General features: G+C 42.1%; 2 protein-coding genes and 1 pseudogene across 10 annotated transcripts in view; 2 read left to right on the forward strand and 1 right to left on the reverse strand.

The window, feature by feature from the left end:
* The window catches only part of RBKS (ribokinase), an 81,985-nt gene extending 79,532 nt beyond the window's left edge, over positions 1–2,453 (forward strand). For all 6 annotated transcript variants that reach the window (XM_081797017.1, XM_081797019.1, XM_081797018.1 and 3 more), the window contains one exon: positions 2,166–2,453. In XM_081797017.1, the coding sequence (XP_081653143.1) occupies positions 2,166–2,339 (174 nt within the window). In that variant the 3' untranslated portion in view covers positions 2,340–2,453. The remainder of the gene's footprint in view (positions 1–2,165) is intronic.
* MRPL33 (mitochondrial ribosomal protein L33) overlaps positions 1–18,109 on the reverse strand; it is a 47,540-nt gene that overhangs the window by 18,626 nt on the left and 10,805 nt on the right. Inside the window, exons 1-4 of one of the 4 annotated variants that reach the window (XM_081797028.1) lie at positions 12,840–13,094; positions 11,966–11,984; positions 10,109–10,215; positions 4,023–4,326 (exon numbers count right to left, since the gene is read on the reverse strand). In XM_081797028.1, the coding sequence (XP_081653154.1) occupies positions 4,277–4,326; positions 10,109–10,215; positions 11,966–11,984; positions 12,840–12,861 (198 nt within the window). In that variant the 5' untranslated portion in view covers positions 12,862–13,094 and the 3' untranslated portion in view covers positions 4,023–4,276. The other 3 variants (XM_081797026.1, XM_081797027.1, XM_081797025.1) reach the window with 3 other exon arrangements.
* On the forward strand, positions 7,067–8,610 carry LOC102730805 (small ribosomal subunit protein eS4, X isoform-like; annotated as a pseudogene).

The following is an 18,109-nucleotide window of genomic DNA, read 5'->3' on the forward strand; positions in this document are numbered from 1 at the left end:
CTTTTCTTTTTTTCTTTTCTTATTGCACTGGCCAACAGGAATATATAGAACTGATTTCTGGCAGTGATGCTAGAATGTTTCCCCTCAGCCCTGTGCCTTTGCTCTGGTCAGGCCACAAGATAAAGGTGAGAGAGGTACAGAAACATGACTTACTGTTCATGAAGTATTTTTATTCTCTTTTCCTTTTTTGAAAAATATAAGCTTATAACAATAAGCTTAAGCAATAATATAAAAGATACATAAAGGAAAAAATACTGCCCCCATTCCTTGTAAATAAGAAAACCAAATATTAGCACTGTTGCGTTGCTCTGCTGTAAACTAATGGAGGGCAAGAGCCCTGTCTCTCTTTCTCCATTGTTTCCGTCAGGAAAGACTGATACAAACAATTGCAAAGCATCTAGCATGGTGCCTGACACATTTTGGGCACTTAGAAAACATTTATGGGAGGAAGGAAAGTGTTGAATTCACACCTGCGTTACTATGACTCCTTGGCAAGTTTAATACTGACTGCTTTATCTGTGTAAACAAGGGGAAATGTCATTCTCCTTAAAGCCATTCACTGTCTCATGAGCTCATTCTGTTCCTTCCTCCTCCTGTGTCTTTGTTCCTTGAGGCCTTCCTTCTCTATAATCTGCCTCATCTATAAGAACTCCCTTCTACAGGGAAGCTGTCTTCAAACTCTTTCTGAGGATCCAACAGCATTTATAAACTCTGCCACACTACTTAGCATTTAATCCACAGTGGATTCTACCCCTTTGCTAGCACCCATCACTGTCCTGGGCATATAGCTCCTTAAAACTTCAGTTGCAACTGGACCAATGTTTCATGGCAAGACTCTTCATGAAGCCTGAAGTATAGCCTCAAGATTTGTTATGAAAATCCTTGGGTGTAAGGAACAACAAACTGGGAAAAACTAGAAAATGAATCTCAAAGCTATTAAATACCAGAATGATTTTTGTTAGGTGAACACATGTATTACCCCACCTGAGGCGGAAGTCAACAGACTTTCTTTGGTGTTTTCTATTTCTATGGATCCATATATGTACTTTACCAACTCAGACCTTTGGAGCTTCAGAGAAAAGGGAAAGAAACTGTTGTGTCCCTATAGTTAGTTTGAAAACAGTATCTGAATAGCTCTCACCACGGTCTGCATCCATTTTAATGGAGAAACAGTTAATTCTAGGACTAAAGCAGAGAATATACAAGATGAACCTGGAGCATCTTATAATATCCCAGAAAGTAAAGCACTCAAAAAACAAAACAATGAGGTTATGTCAAAGGGATACGGGAGCCAACTGAAAGAGCTCCCTACGGCCAAAGCTGGAAGGATTTGAGCAATGAAATAATGTAGTGCTGGATTATAGCCCAAAGAATAAAAAAAAATTTTAAAAAACCCATGAGTTCCTTCAGATATAATTAGGTGACTGAATAAATGAGGGGGAGGGGGAGACAAATTTCCCATGGAGAATTCCAAATAATACTCTGCCCTACCCCTTAAGTGTGGACTACACTGAGTGACTTGCTTCCAAAGAGTACAGCATGAAGAGGGAGGAAAGTAACTTTACAGGGGGAAAAACCTGGCAAAGGCTGCCTTAGCTGAGTAACTGAGATTAACATTATCAGTGGCAAGGCCTGTTGACAGTATGTACCCTTGATATATGTGAAGAGAGAATGACACTTCACTTCTGTGGTCTTCCTCCCAAAAACCATAACCACAGTCTGACTATGAGGAAAACAGATCCCAACTGAAGCACAGTCTACAAAATATCTGACCAGTCCTCAAAACTATCAAGGTCACTGAAAACAAAGAATGTCCAAGAAATTGTCACAGCCCCCAGGAGTCTAAGGAGACATGACAACTAAATGTAATAAGGTATCCTGGAGGAGATCCTGGGACAGAAAAAAAGGACATTAAGCAGAACTAGTGAAATCCGAATAAAGTACGGAGTTCAACTAATATCACTACCACTTCATTCATTACCGGAGGTTTCCAGACGTTACCAAAACTGGATGTGGGGTATATGGAAACCTGTGTACTATCCTTTTACTTTTTATGTAAATCTAAAATTCTTCTAAAATAAAAGGTGTACTTAAATATTTCTAAAATACAGTCTGGGCACCAGGTGATTACATGCTTATCTCCACAACTGTGCTTTTAATTACAGGGCGCTGGTGACAGTTTTGTGGGGGCTTTGGCCTTCTACCTGGCTTACTACCCAAGTCTGTCCTTGGAAGAAATGCTCAAGAGATCCAATTTCATCGCGGCGGTCAGTGTCCGGGCTGCAGGAACACAGTCTTCTTATCCGTACAAAAAAGACCTGCCACTTGATCTGTTTTGATTGCTACTAACCCTAAAATAAATGTACCTGGAAATAAAATGTACTTGGGGGAGGGAGGTGGCCTCTCTTAGCTAGCCGCTTACTATAAAATATCCTCTTTCCTTTTTTCGCAAATATGTTCATTTGTGAAGTCATCCTCAGCCTTTACTCTCTTATAATAATGATTTCTTCGCTTTTCACGTATTTGCAAGAGCCAACCAAAATGAAGGATTCCATGACCAGGACCTGTACAAACATTACCACGATGAGGAACCAGCAAACTCACTTGCCAACAGATCATGAATGCTGTATGTCCACCACAGGGCAGGGCTTGTGGACAAACAATGTCTAGAGTCCGAGCAGAGAATGTTAAATAAGGAAGGGTCACATGAATTGGACTGTTCAAGCAGTTCCTAAGAGAGACAGTTGATACTCGGCATTGGTGTTGTCAAAGCTTCTGTTTTGCGAGAGAAGCCAGAAGTTTGGATGTTTACTGAAATTTTTTCAATGTTTAAGTATCAGCAATTGATTTTTGAAAAATGTAACCACCACCTGTGGGCCACATTCAGCTCATGTGCTGAACAGACAAGTCATTTGTTAAGCCAGATTTTAAGTTGTTGTTTTGCTTTTTTTTAACGGCGATTCATTTATGTCACAGACCCTTTATAGCAGGCTTAGCTAGGACCAGGTGAAGGATTTTTCTTGTAACCCAAAACCACTATGCATAGTTTCAACCAAAAAATAGCCAAGATCTCACCTATTATTGCTTTGAACCAAAGCTGTTTAACAAAAGATGCCAGAAAATAGCTGATCAACTCTAATGCCACAAGCCCCCTAAACTCAGCAACTGTCTACATCTAATTCCAATTTCAGAAAGCTACGCTTGCATGTCCTCCATAGACAGGCTGGGCCATGGAGAGGGAACACCTGTTACCTTGAAACATTGGTTTCATCCTTCTTGAGGCCATAGTAGGCACACCATCATTCTTCTACATAAATGCTTTAAATGGTGTAGGATATGAACCAGCAGAACTCAAAATAAAAGCTGACCCTTCTTACATTCAGTCAGAAATGTGATAAGGAGAAAACAGAGTATTTCTGAAGATCTGTAGGAAACAATAGCTTGAGTGAGAAAGTATATGGATCTGGGTAAGGCAGTCTTACCTTACCTGAACATTAGGGATTATTAGTGGAATTTCCACTGGTTGGCTGTGTGGTACCATGCCCCAAAGCCCTAGCCGTGGCTCTATGGAAATACACTATAGCTCTTCTTTAAAAAAAAAACAACAAAAAAAAGGAAATCTAGAAGATAAAGGGAGTCCAAAGCATTCCTAGAAACTCCTAGATGCTGCTTCAGTATCTACTCAGTGACCGGAGTTTGAGAATATGGACCAATGGCATTTTTTCTAATTATATAAGCACAAATCAGAAGTTCTCGTGGTTTTTTTTTTGTGTTACAAGGCTGGCCCCCTTATTCCTGTTCACCGTTACCCTCTCTGTTATTACATGGGAGTTTTTTCAAGATCACTCCGGAGAGTGACTCTGCCTTTCCTATGAGGTACAAAGAGGAGCAGACTGGAAAGTCTTGCACAAGTTTCATTATGGAAACTTTCTTTTATATGAACAATGGTTATTCTTCAGTAATGTAGTTGCTTTTTATTTCAAAGAGTGGGGGGGGAAACATCACCAAGAGACAATAGCACAGGCTATTTTAATATTTTTTATTAAGGGCTATAAAAATATCCAGAGAGATAAATAAATGTGATGCAATGATATATGTCCTAATATGAAGAACTTTCTTTCAGTACATTGTTTTTCTTCACAATGGCCTTCAAATCACAGGAGGCAGTGATTCCGTGCCATTTCCTCTTCTTTTATTACATGCTGCAGAATTTCTGAATCAGTATCCCACCCTCAGTATTCTCATTTATAAATCAAACTCGTTTTCAATCCATTGTTTAGAGGGAACGTATTTTCTTCTGTTCCACAAAGAGGACTTTTGTTTTCACTGTAAGAGAAAAATGGGTTGTAGCAGAAAACTAAACCATCACCATTTTTAAATAAAAATACGTATCAGACCACAAGCACTCTCCTTTCTCTCCTTTTACTATTCCTCTGACATGGGAATGGAAGAGATTGGCAAACTCAGTTCCTTGATCCCAGAGGCCAGAGACACCTAGAGAAAATGGGAAGGTAATCAAGGGAAGGCTCACCAGCTGATCAATGGCATCTTTGGTACCCCACAAGGTTATTTTTCCCCCAATGTGAAATATCCAAATCAAAAAACAAAACTAGGAACAAAACATGGAAAACACTCAATGTCTTCACCCAGTTAATGAACATTCTTGCAGGAGATGAGCAAGACCAGACTGAGAGCTGGACTCCAGAGAAAAAAGCAACAAGAACTGAGCAGACCAAGGAAGAAAAGGCAGTCTGGGCTAGAGGAGTAAATACACATCAAATCGTGTACTTTCCAGAGATGGCTTAATACCCAAATATGGATTTTCTAGTATGGTAATAGAATGAAAACTATAACCAAAATTTCATTATTGAAAATAACATAACAGTACAGCTCTCTGAAACAAAACCGAAAGTACTAATTGCCTGGGGCGCCTAGATGCCTCAGTCAGTTGAGCATTCAACTCCTGGGTTTCAGCTCAGGTCATGATCTCAGGGTCAGAGATCGAGCCCTGCTTTGGGCGCCGTGCTCAGCCCAGAGTCTGTTCAAGATTCTCTCCCTATCCCTTCCCCTCTACCACTCCCCCAACTAATGTGCGTGTGTGCGCATGCACACACACCCACACGTACTCTCTCTAAATAAATAAAAATAAAATCTTTAAAAAAGTACTAATTGCCTGGATGAAAGATCAGAGATTGGATGCTGGGCAGTAAGGTTTTCACAGTTCCTATAATGCCTTATAGTACTCCCCAATTAAAAAAACAGTAATAATAGGAAGATTAATTTGGCTCCATGTCATAGAAAAAATTGGGAGCCTGAAGTTGAAAAGACTGGGTTTAAACCCTGGATCTACCATTTATATCTGCTGTGAGTCCTTGGGCAAATTTCTCAAAATGTTCTGCCTTCGCTTCCCTAGGAGGGGGGGTAACTCCATCTCCCTCACAGGGTTGTTGCTGGATATACAGTTGAATTGAAATGACATACTGCTATCCATAATCATAAACATAAACTAATTTTGTCAAAATATTTGCTGCCTAATTCATAGAAGAATGAATCTGTCAAGTTCTCCCCTTACATCTAACCTAAATCTATTCTGCTTCAATTAAAGTCTATATTGTCTTGTTTAGTCATCCAAGGAATCAAAACTGACAAGTTTTCATTTTCTTTATAAGCCTTCATACATTTGGCAAAGTTTAATAAGCTTACGCCTCAGCCTTTAATCCTTCCTCCTTGGAAATTAGCATCTAGTTCTTTATGAGGAAAAGGAGTTTAAAAAGACAGAGGCTGGTTCTAGCCAGAGTATACTATGAATGCTCAGATAATTGGGAACTTTTCTGTGTCTTTACCTGATTTCCTTTAAAAGCAGACTAACAAAACACTACCCTTAAACTAATCATTTACTCACTGCAATAACATCTGCTGGGAGGACTGCCAAGCTATTTGGTACCTTGGGCATTGGGGCAGGCCCCACGGCGATTATCATGCTAGCCTGCGGGACATTCAGTAGGTGGGCAGAAAGCCAGACAGTCCACTATCCCAGAACATTCTCTTCTTCAGAAAAGACAAAGTTGTGCTGTCAAGGCTTAGACCATTCCTTATCAGAAAAGTTCTAGCAGTCTGTTTGAAATTTATATATGAGTCTTCTCTCCCACTTTCAATTAGGATCAGAATTGTTCATGGTTGTTCTTTCCCAATCTCAAAACTTAAAATCAATCTGACAAATAATAAGTTCCTAACACGTCTATACTAAGGATGAAAATCCTGATACATTTTCACACTGAAAATATAAAAGGTCATTCAAGTAACATTAATGTTGTACAAGTTCCTAAAAATAAACTCTAAAGGAGCTAAATGCTAGAAAAACAATTACTTTAAAGTTCATCACTTTGAGTTTTCACCAGCTGATACAAATAAATCAGAGGGAGAGAAGTATCACACCAACTCCGTATCATATTGCTATGGTCTGAAAATTTGTACCCCCCTGCCCCAAATTCAGATGTTGAAATCCTAACCCCCCAAATACAATGGTATTAGAGGTGGGGCCTCTGGGAGGTGCTTTGGTCATGAGGGTGTGTTCATGAATGGGATTAATGCATTATAAAAGACCCCACAAGCTTGCTTGCCCTTCCACTATGTGAGGACACAAGAAGGCACAGGCTACGAGCCAGGAGGAGGGCCCTCCCCAGAAAGCAACCATGCTGGCACCTTGATCTTAGGACTTCCCAGGCCCCAGAACTCAGAAATAAATTTCTGTTGTTTACAAGCCACCTAGTCTGTGGTATTTTGTTACAGAAACCCAAAAGGACTAAGACACATACCCTATCATTCTAATAATTTTTCTACCATATGAGGTATCATCCTGAAATTCAGACTCCCAATCATCAGGTACAAACCTAGAATTCCTTTTATATTATGATAAAGAACAACCAGAAATTATAACACCATAAAAACAGCAGGGAATTTTATTCTTGTTAAAGAATGGAAACTATCCAATTTTATAACTAGGCTTCTCAGAGCCATTTATAATTTATATGCCTCCTCACACTGATACAGACCTTTTTTTTTTTTTTTTTGAAGGTGATATTATTTTTATTTTTCTTAGCCATTGATGAATGCAGCATAATGAATGGTTCAACAGTGGCTGTGAGACCTTCTGCACCAGCTCTGAAGGCAGCTATGAATGCAGCTGTTAGCCAGGATTTGCACTAATAGCCTGCCCAGAAGTCATGCACTGGTAGGTAGGTTTTAGCCTCCTGCGAAACCTCTCATTAATAGGTCCCTACATAGAGTGATTTAGGGCCCGGGCACTGGAGTCTGACGGTCTTGAGTTCAAATCTTTGTAACATATTTTAGCGGTGTGTCCCTGATTAAGATCCTTGGCATCAGATTCCTCATCTATAAAAGAGAGATTGCCTGGAGAGTACAGGTACTTGTGCTCATAACATCTGAAGATACAAGACTTGTGTAGGTAAGCAAACAAGACAGAATTTCCCATTTTGTCTAATTATTCACAAACACTAGTTTGTCTCCTTTCTTTCAGGGCCACTTTTATTGCCTATACTGTCCTTTTGTTGTTTCCAGGGAGAAGGGAGATTCGGTTCCTATTATTCCATCTTGGCCAGAAATAAAGAGTCTATGAGTCCTTATTCTTAGTTAATAAAAAAGCTGATTATGAGGTTAAGTATCTGTATTTCATTATATAATGGATTAGTTTTGGGAAATAGGATTCCGGTACCAATTCAATTCTGATCACCAATTGGGTGTCTTACAATTCAACTCAATTGTGCTTTTTGTGCCCAGCACAGCCATGGCTTGTGGTCCCAAGAAGTATCTGAAGCATGTGACGGCTCCAAAGCACTGGATGCTGGATAAACTGACTGGTGTGTTTGCTCCTCGTCCATCTACTGGTCCCCATAAACTGAATGTCTCCCTCTCATCATTTTCCTAAGGAAAAGACTTAAGCATACCCTAACAGGAGATGAAGTCAAGAAGATCTGTATGCAGTGTTTTAGTAAGACTGATGGCAAGGTCCAAACTGATATAATCTACCTAGTTGATTTTATGGATGTCATCAGCACTGACAAGACTGGGGAGAATTTCCGTCTGATGTAGGACACAAAGGGTCACACTGCTGTTCATCATAGTACACCTGAGGAGGCCAAGTAGAAGTTGTGCAAAATGAAGAAGATCTTTGTGGGGACAAAAGGAATCCCTCACCTGGTGACCCACGATGCTCACACCATCTGCTATCCTGATCCCCTCATCAAGGTGAAGGACACCATTCAGACTGATTTGGAGACTAGAAAGATGACTAATGTCATCAAGTTAGACACTGGTAATCTGTGTATGGTGACCGGAGGTGCTAACCTGGGAAGAAGTGGTATGATCACAGAGAAAGACACCCTGGTTCTTCTGATGTAGTTCACATGAAAGATGCCAATACAAGAGCTTTGCCACTGGCTCTCCAACGTTTTTGTTATTGGCAAAGGCAACGAACCATTGTTTCTCTTCCCCGGGGAAAGGGTATCTGCCTCACCACTGCTTAGGAGACAGACAAGAGACTGGCAGCCAGAGCAGTGGTTAACATGGTCTGTAGGTGATGTGACTGATAGTCTTTATACTTAAAAATAACACAACACGATTAAAAAAAAAAGAAGAAAAATCCTGATACCAGCTACCAGCGATTAGTAACTGAGGAGCAGCCAGATGGAAGTGACGCATAGGGCAGGTATGGGGAAGGGGCGCACAGCCTCTACGCCCTCTCCCAGCAGGTCACTCTCCCACAGTCACTACACGGTCACCAACCCAGAAGCTCCAGTACAGTTCTTATTAAGAAGCAATTATCGGGTGCCTGGGTGGCTCAGTTGGTTAAGCGACTGCCTTCGGCTCAGGTCATGATCCTGGAGTCCCTGGATCGAGTCCCGCATCGGGCTCCCTGCTCAGCGGAGAGTCTGCTTCTCCCTCTGACCCTCCCCCCTCTCATGTGCTCTCTCTCATTCTCTCTCTCTCAAATAAATAAATAAAATTTAAAAAAAAAAAGATTAAAAAAAAAAGAAGCAATTATCAAGAGGCGATTCAGAATCAAGGGCACAAAAATGAAACGAATGGCCTGAAGTTATAAAATAAATAATTTGTTTGCTAGTTTACTTTATATAAATCTGCTCATGAAATCCAAAAACAAAATCAGACTTCTACCAATAGTAATCAGCTGCTGTCTTTTGTTTGTAAGCAGGCAATCTGGCCTTGGGAACACTTATCTCTTTTGGACAAATACTTCTATCTACTGAGACCATTTATTTTTTTTAAGATTTTCATTTATTTATTTGACACAGAGAGAGAGCTAGCAAGAGAGACAGCACAAGCAGGGGGCGTGGCAGGCAGAGGGAGAAGCAGGCTCCCCGCTGAGCAGGGAACCCGACGTGGGACTCGATCCCAGGACCCTGGGATCATGACCTGAGCCGAAGGCAGACGTTTAACTGACTGAGCCATCCAGGTGCCCCTCTACTGAGACCATTTAAAGTTACCATTTATTATGGCATTTTGGCAGAGGGTACAAAATGGAAATAATATATATTTATATTATTTCTGCACTAATATATAGATACCATACTTTAATTCAAATCTGGACCTAACCGCTTGCCACTGTTAAGACGATCCCAGGAGAATATTCTCTCACCATCTAAAGACACTCTTTTCTTTCTGTTTCCTGAACAGTATCACCTGCTCTCTTTATATGGCTGGTTCTTTCCTACCTAAAGGATAGGATAAAGGTGGAATCTGCCTTTCCCCACCTTTATGCTATAGCTCAGCATCCTGCTTGTGTTTCTCAAAGCACTGAGCGGAACATCATTTTTTCTTTCTTTCTCTCCCTTCCAAACTGGACTGTAAATACCCAGAGTGCAGAGACTGAGGCTGACTGTGACCTGGTGTATCCCAACACCTGGGACAGTAACTGGCACTATAGTAAATATTCAGTACTCACTGGCTGACTGAATGCTACAGAGTCAAACGGACCACAAAACTGCCAAGACATGTAGAGCATCAGTCTGGAAAGGGCAACAGGCCTTGAAAGCACTTGAATTTATTGTGGAGTAATTTCTCTGAATCTTACCAATTGGATCATAATGCAAGAGAGTCAGTTTCTCCCGTAGTCGGCTTCTCTTAGTGTTGAAGGAGTAACCTGTCCCAGCTTGGCTCAGCATTTTCACCAGAATGGTTCTAAGATTTAAAAATAAGCTATTACAAGCTGAGGAAATAGACTAAAATCAGTCATGGGAGGATGGCACATTTTGAAAACTTTGTACAGTAGTATTAGTTGTGGGATATCACTTAGCCCTAAGAAGGTTCAGTTCTAAGACAGCCTACATTTGCCATAAACCACAGTTTCAATGGCTCTGATTCCCAAGGTCTGTTTGATTACAGAGTGCCTTGGTAATCAACTAACCAATCAACAAAATCAAACCACATGTGGGAACAGACTCAGACACCCACCACTTAGAAGGAGCAGAAGTCAGGAAGGGGGAAAATACAAAAGTACTGGCAACCCTAGCTGGCCAGTCAGGAAATCGTAAAGATGGCTATATCAAAAGAGCCCTATCTTCCAGGATGTGCAACAGGAGTACAATCAGAAGAGACAAAATAAAAAGATTGGAACTTTTACACTGCTAACACGTAAAACCCTGCTCCCCTTCATATTTCGATTAACTTATAGTCATTCAAAACATAAAGTTCATGTTTTGCCTCACTAGACCCTTTAATACCTTATACTGTTATTTTTCATGTGCCTGGCTTCCCTATGTAGACCATGCTATTTATTTCTCATCTAATTCCAAAAAGAATTTGTAGCATCTACAAATACATTACACATCTTTCCCTCCCTTTCAATGTCCAGCACAGTGCCTCATACATAAGAGGCACACAATATGTTAATTAAGAAAGACAACAGTCATTCATTCAAAAAGATTCAACAAATACATATTAAGTGCTTACTCTGTGGAATGCACTATGGGAACGCAAAGCTCTGTAAGGCTGCCCCTCCCAGGAACCAACCCCTTCCTCTCCAGGAACCAACAGTTTAGTATGAAAGGTGAGTTGTGTAGACAAGGTCTATAAGGCAAGACATATTTGACAGATGTCACAAGAAGGATACAAAGAAAATAAGAGGCAGGGAGTACCTCTAAAGAAACCAAAGGCATAGGAGATTCCTATAGAACCTGGAGGTGGGGAATTCTAACATAAATAACTGGACTGTGGGAAAAGCAGTATGAATAAAAGCTATCTGAGAGAAAACACTAACTTACATGTTTTTCATTAACTTTAATCCAAAAAACGTAGTTTTATGATCTGTGATGTGTCTTGGGTTGTAAGCAACGGCTGCTTTAGAATTTTTTTTTTTTCTACAAAAGAATTTTCCTATTTTTAACACAGAAAATCCTACTTCAGTTATTGTCTACAAAATGTATTTTGAGATCAGTTTGGTATTTATAGTCTCTCTGGTACAGCACAGAATCGTTAATCTGCTATTTTTGAAATGCTTATTCCATGAATGCAAAGGATTACAAAACTCATTAAAACTGACTCTGTAGTTCAATCAAATCAAAGCTTGTTCAGCCAGACTCCTGTAGTGGGCTCCAGACAAATGGCCCTCAGTCCTCCCTCTGAGGAAACAGAAATATGATGGTAGTCCAAAGAGAGCATGGGAACCCTGATGGTTTGTTTAGGAACAAGACAGCAAGAGCTCCTTCAATTATTTGAACACTCACTTAAGTAGGTCAGTTGGGTAGGAGGGAAAATTTTTTTGAAAGAGTTCACAGAACCAAAACAATTCACCAAGTAAGTAATCCTCAAACCAACTTTCAGAAAATCGAGACCAAATGCTTAATTTAACATAAGGATGTACTGGCAGGGGCTGGAAAAACAAACCAAACATAAACAAGTAAAGTTAAAAAAAAAGAAAAACCTTACTTACTTTGACTTGCTCTTGGCAACTTTCTCGCAGAGAGGAAGGTTGAAAGAGAAAAGAAAATAGCAACTTATTATCTTTCTTAGGCAAAGTTCATACAAATGTCTGTAATAAATATGTAAGTGACAAAGTAGGCCATGGGTTGTCGCTCAAGTAACTACTCCCTAGCTTGTAGGGATCCCGCTAGGATTCTAGAAAGAAGAAAAAGATCCAATAAGAGCAACACAATTCTGGATGTAATGCTTTTGTACAATTTCAGTTGCACCGGTTACTTTTCAAATCTAAGATCTGCTCCACATGTTCCTCTTCCAAGGTCCAAAAATTGCACTGGAACAAGCCACTGGTCTGACAAGTTAACCTATGCACTGCAACGACCATCACATCAGGTGGAGGGGAAACTAACCTAGAAGTTGGCCTGGTGCAGGGAAGAGGGCGGCCTTGGGGAGCCAGACACTTCCTTCCCAGCCCAGCTGTACTGACTTAGGGTAAGTCACTGCCCTTCTCAAGCCATTTCTTCATCTTCAGGGTTCGAAACGAGTGAACTAAAAATTCTGAGGGTTTTTTTCCCAGTTAGGACGTGCAGGGATTGTGCTACCACATCCGTACGGAGGACGGGAGAAAGCGCCCCACTGCTGCTGACCAGCCTCGACTACCCCTGTCTCGGACCGCAACGGGACCGAGAACTAGCGCCGCAGAACCCCAAGCACCACTCGCCCCGCAAAGTCGTGCGCCGCGAGGCATGCCGGACGCTGTAGTCCAGAAGGCCTGGAGAGTCGCAGCGGCAGCTTCCCGGCCGGCGCGCGCCCCCGGCCCCGCACCGTCCCGACGCCTTCCTCCCGCCCTCGCCGCAGGCCCTGCCGCCGCCTCCAACCCCACTTACAGGTGACCGCGGATAGGAACATGGTGACAACACCCACGCAGTCTCCTAAACGGTACCAAAGTCGCTCAGCAAACAATTGCTTCCGGGGCACAGGCCTGTTCCGGAAGAGGACGTCGGGTAGCTGCCTGAAGCCACGCCCCCCGCATAAGCCTCCAGTTCCGACGCCACCTGTCTTGGGCTCTTCAGAGGCCAGGCGTTTTACTTTTGTGGTGCTGGAGGTTGGAGTCCCCTTCCCTGGCAGAGAGAGAGTTTAAAGCGCTCGGGTTCACGCCCCAAGCCCTGCCTCTTACTTCTGGGTCAGCGTTAGGTCTTTCCATACTTGTTTCACTAAATAATCGCCATCACCTGCATTAAAGCCACAGGAACTGTATGTGTTTCTCAGCTGCTCCAGGCTACTAGGCTCCCCCACAGTTCCTTAAAATGTTGCCTTCTTTTGCCTCTCCCAGTCCAACTTCATCTCCACCTGGTTAAGAGCTGCTTTCAGTACCTTTGGAGTTAGAAGCCCCACCTGAATATCCCCCATTCCTTAATTACCTGTTGGATTTCTAGGAGAGCAGCACCTTGTGCATCTTGTGTTAACTGCTATATCCGAGCAACTAGTGCCTGCAAGAGGGGCTGAATGACAGATGCGGGGCGCTCACATAACTATCCTAATGTCACAAAACTAGTCAATGGCAGAGTCAGAATTCCAACCCAGGTCTTGTCTGACTGCCAAGACTCATGCCTTTCCCACTAGACACTGGGATCTACTACTGATACGCCTCTTCAATTCTTCATGTCTCTCTGCAAGGAACCTGGGCTCTTTCAACACCAAGAACTTCATCTGTAACCTCATTTCCCAACTAATAATAGGACTTTTGAATTTTTTCCTAAGCTATGATTTTGTCTATATATTAAATCTTACAAACGTGAAAATTCAATCTCATGGATTATCTTCACAAAAAGTAATAAAATTATTTGAAAGAAAATTTAACTCTTCAATACAATTCATTTTTTTTAAATTAGGACTGTCCTTGCCCTTAGTGCCTTACAGTTTTTTAACCCTCTAATGATTTTTGGTCCTCTAATAACCTGACTCTTAACAATTGAGCATCCTCTAAGTGCCCAAATCCTTTACCTTGTGCAATTCATCTGCTGACAAAGAGTTTTAGGTGTTCAAGAAGGTCAGGTTTCTTATCTAAGAAATTCCTTTAGAGGATATACAAGAAAAGTACATAGAACTGGAAGCCAAGACACATGAATTTGAGCCTTTGTTCTGTCCTTTGGAAAGTCTTTCAACTATTCACACCTCAGTTTCATGCTCAGTGGGGCATTGGATCAGTGGTTCTCATCCCTGATGATATATCAGAGTTGCCTGTGGTCTTTTAAAAAATCCATTTGCCACCTGTGAGGCCCAGAGTCTGTATTTTCCCCAAGTTTTCTACAGCATTTCAAACATATCAAAAACTTGAAAGGATAGTACAGTGAACACACCATATGCCCAATTCAACAAATGTTTACATTCTGCTATGTGTTCTGAATAAATAAGTATATTTTATATATATATATATTTTTTTTTTGCTAAGCTGTGTGAAATTAAATTGCAGATATCACAACCCTTCACCCCTACACATTTAAGTAGGTATCTGTCAAGACTAAGATTATAACTATAATACTATTTTCACTCCTAAAAAAATTAACAATAGTTTCCTAATATCTAGTCCATATTCAAATTGTCTTTTCTAGCTGGTTTCTTCAAAAACAGTATCCAATCAATGAATTAAGACAACATCTTTCTCTCTCAGAATCTGGCATCAAACATTTGCCTCCCTCCTTCCTCCTTTCCACAGAAGCCACTCTGGTGAGAGCCCCAGTGACCCCAATGGCACCAAGCCCCATGGTCAATTCTTGAGCCTTATGTTCCTCAGCATCGATCAGTATTATTATACACAGTGGCTCACTCCTCCCTGAAAAATTTTCTTCACCTGGTGTCCAGGTAGCCACTCTCTTGGTTCTTCTCCTTCCTCATCAGCAATTCTTTCTCTGTTTTCACCTCACCCACCCTTCAGTGGAGGCCTGCCCAGGGCTCAGTCCTTGGATCTCTTCTCTGTCCACACTCCTTCCTTTGGTGGTCACAGCTAGTTTGGGTTTTGAAAAATCTAGGGGCTGAAGATTTCTAAATTTATATCTCCAGTCTCAACCTTTTCTCTGGATTCCAGATTGGCATATTTAACTGCCTACTTGACAGCACATGTCCAAAATCAAATTCCCAAACTTGCTCTGTATCCCTAAGGCTTCTCCCATACCTAAGGCTTCCCCCATACCAGTGTGTGGCAATTCCATTTTTTCAGTTGCTCAAGTAAAAAGCCCAGGAGCCAACTTGACACCTCTTTCTCTCATGCCCTATATGTAATCAATCAGTAAATTCTATCATTCAAATGTCACCTAATCAATGAAGCCTTCCCTGGCCACAGAAGGAAAGTAACACACACACACACTCTCAATCTCTCTCCCTATTCTCCTTACTTCACTTTATATTTTCCTACATCACTTCTCACCATTGAATATTTTGTGTGTGTATTTGATGATTTCCTTATTATCTGTCTTTACCCACCACAATGTAAAGTTCCTAAGATCAGGAACTTTGTCTTATTCACTCACTGCTCTATCCTGGTGCCTAGAACAGTGCCTACCACACATACTGACTAGCTGCTGAATGAACTGAATAAATGAATCTGAGATGAGAGGCACCATACAAATGTTAAATTATTAATAAACATGTTTAAATGGCAAACAATGATAGGTGTGTACTAGTAGTTCAGGGTTCAGGAGAACTTATAAGCTTGTGGGGAGCTTCGGGTTTTTGTTTTTTCTTTTTTTTTTTTTTTTTAGAGAGAGAGAGTGTGTGTGTGTGTGCACTGAGCAGGGAGGGGCAGAGGGTGAGAGAGAATCTTAAGCAGGCTCCATGCCCAGCATGGAGCCTGATGCAGGGTTAGTCTCACAACCCTGAAGTCAGGGCCCTGAGATCATGACATGAGCTGAAATCAAGAATCAGACACTTAACTGACTAAGCCACCCAGGCGCCCCTATAAGCTTGTTTTTAAAAAGATATAGCGGGGGGCACCTGGCTGGCTCAGTTGGGAAAGCATGTGACTCTTGATCTCCAAGTCATGAGTTCAAACTCTACATTGGATGTAGAAATTACTTAAATAGGTAAAAAAATTTTTAGAAATATCGGGGTACCTGGGTGGCTCAGGTGGTTGAGCATCTGACTCTTGATCTCCACTCAGGTCTTGATCTCACGGTCATGAGTTTGAGCCCCACATTGGGCTTTGCACTAGGCATGGAGCCTACTTAAAAAATAAAAAATAAATAAAAAGAGATAGCATAAGAACTATCTCTTGAAATTCCTGGATGGAGTAGAAAGGAAGCAGCGGCTTTCTAGTCTCATTACTTCAACCTGCATCCACCTGTTATTTACATCTAACACTTTGTTGGCAGTTGGTAAGTGTTAATTAAAATGTTTATTAATACAGATGCGATTCATGATTTGGGTTTTGGGGTGGTTTTTTTTTTTTTGCCTGAATTTACATAATGAGCCCTCTGTGCCTTATTAAAGTGTAGAATAATTAGAGAATCCTGGCGACCCAAGCAGAAGGGGTGAAGACCCTAGAGGAGGGGCACGCATCTCTTTGTGGGGGGGAGGTGCTGAGTGGGGGATACAGCTGTTTCACCTGGATTGTCAGCACAGGAAAGCAGATGGAGGAGAACATTTATTGAACATCTACTCTCACAGAGCTTTAGACACAGTGTCTGTGTTACATCAGTTAATACTGCATTCCCAGCGCTTAGCATTGGGATTCAAACCCCAGATCCAGAAGCTATTCCCCTCCTCTCCTGTTCTGGGAGGTCCCTGACTGTCCATTGCCCAGCCCACTGTCATACCTATGTCTCACCTGACTTATGGTTGGGAAGTACAGCCACTATTCTTATCTACAGGGTCAGTGACTTGTTCTAGGGGCCTGGGAACGTGGGCGGGGTGGGGAAGGAGACTCTACAGGAGATGGCCGGGGCTCCCTGCAAAAAGCTGGCACCTTCCCAAGCATAGACACCTCCAGGCAGATGAGACAGCCTCACAATTAGGTCCTATGCCTCAACAGATTGGTATTACAGCAAAGACTTCCTGAGGGAGCAAGACTAAAAGCTGGCAAGACCTGGGGGCACCACCTGGGTTCAATCTGTGTGGTGGGTGTCCTCAGGTTGGCATTCAATGACCTCCATAATCTAGCCTCAGCTTCCTAATTCAGTCCCATCTCTTTTCACTGGGGCCTGCTGGGTATCAGTCCCTTTCTGGATGAAGTCTCTCCTGACTCCCCCTCCCACCCAACATGTCCCCTCCACATATTCCTCTCAGAACGCCTATTATGCTTCCCTGCGCTTCTTACTGGTCTGCCTCCCCCCACTGGCATCTAAGTCCCCTGAAGGCCAGAGCTTCTGAATCTCTGCACATCATCCCTCCAACTCCCAAGCAGGAGCTCCTAAGGTGGCTGCCCTACTGGCTTTGACAAATATGAACTGAGCACCTTCAGGAAACATGCCTCCAGCCATTCTCTGTCTCTTCAACCTTCCTTCCACCCCGAGATAGGCAGAGTGGGAGAAACCTGGGAAAGAACAGAAGCAAAGGCACAGTGTCTAAAAACTGGACAGTGAGCATCCTCCTGGGGCTAGGGTGTGTGAAGAAGTGAGGGAGAGGAGCTAGAAAGGATGGCTGGAGCAAGGTCACAGAAGAACCAGGATGTTGTGGTTGGGAGCCAAGCTTTTGTTCTGTGGTGGGGGGAGTTAAGGGATGTGATCAGACCCCTAGAGTGGCAGCATCTCAAATCACATGGTTTTCCTGGCTAATTGGGAGAGGTAGAGACTCTCCCATCCCACCAACCAGAACACTCCGGAGGTCCCCTTCACTTGTGAAGCACCTATAGGCACTTTCTCTGCTCTGCATATTAATGCCTATTTATTTAGTTAACACACACATTTGGTGTTTCCTTAATAATTGGTAAATTCTTCCTGCTTATTTATTATCTTAGACCAGTCCCTGAGCCTTTTCTGGGGGGAGGGGAGGGAGGGAAGGCAGAAGGTGCCATAGACATCTTAGCTTTTCCAGAAAATGCACATACACTTATCCAGAAACAATTTTCCCTGGACTTTAAGTGGCCCTCAATCTTGGTTGCACACTGGAATCACCTGGGGAGCTTCATAAACAAGTGATGCCTACCTCCCACCCTGAGGTTTTA

Source organism: Leptonychotes weddellii, chromosome 10 (assembly GCF_054177405.1).
Source record: "Leptonychotes weddellii isolate Sample4059 chromosome 10, ASM5417740v2, whole genome shotgun sequence".
Lineage (NCBI taxonomy): Eukaryota > Metazoa > Chordata > Mammalia > Carnivora > Phocidae > Leptonychotes > Leptonychotes weddellii.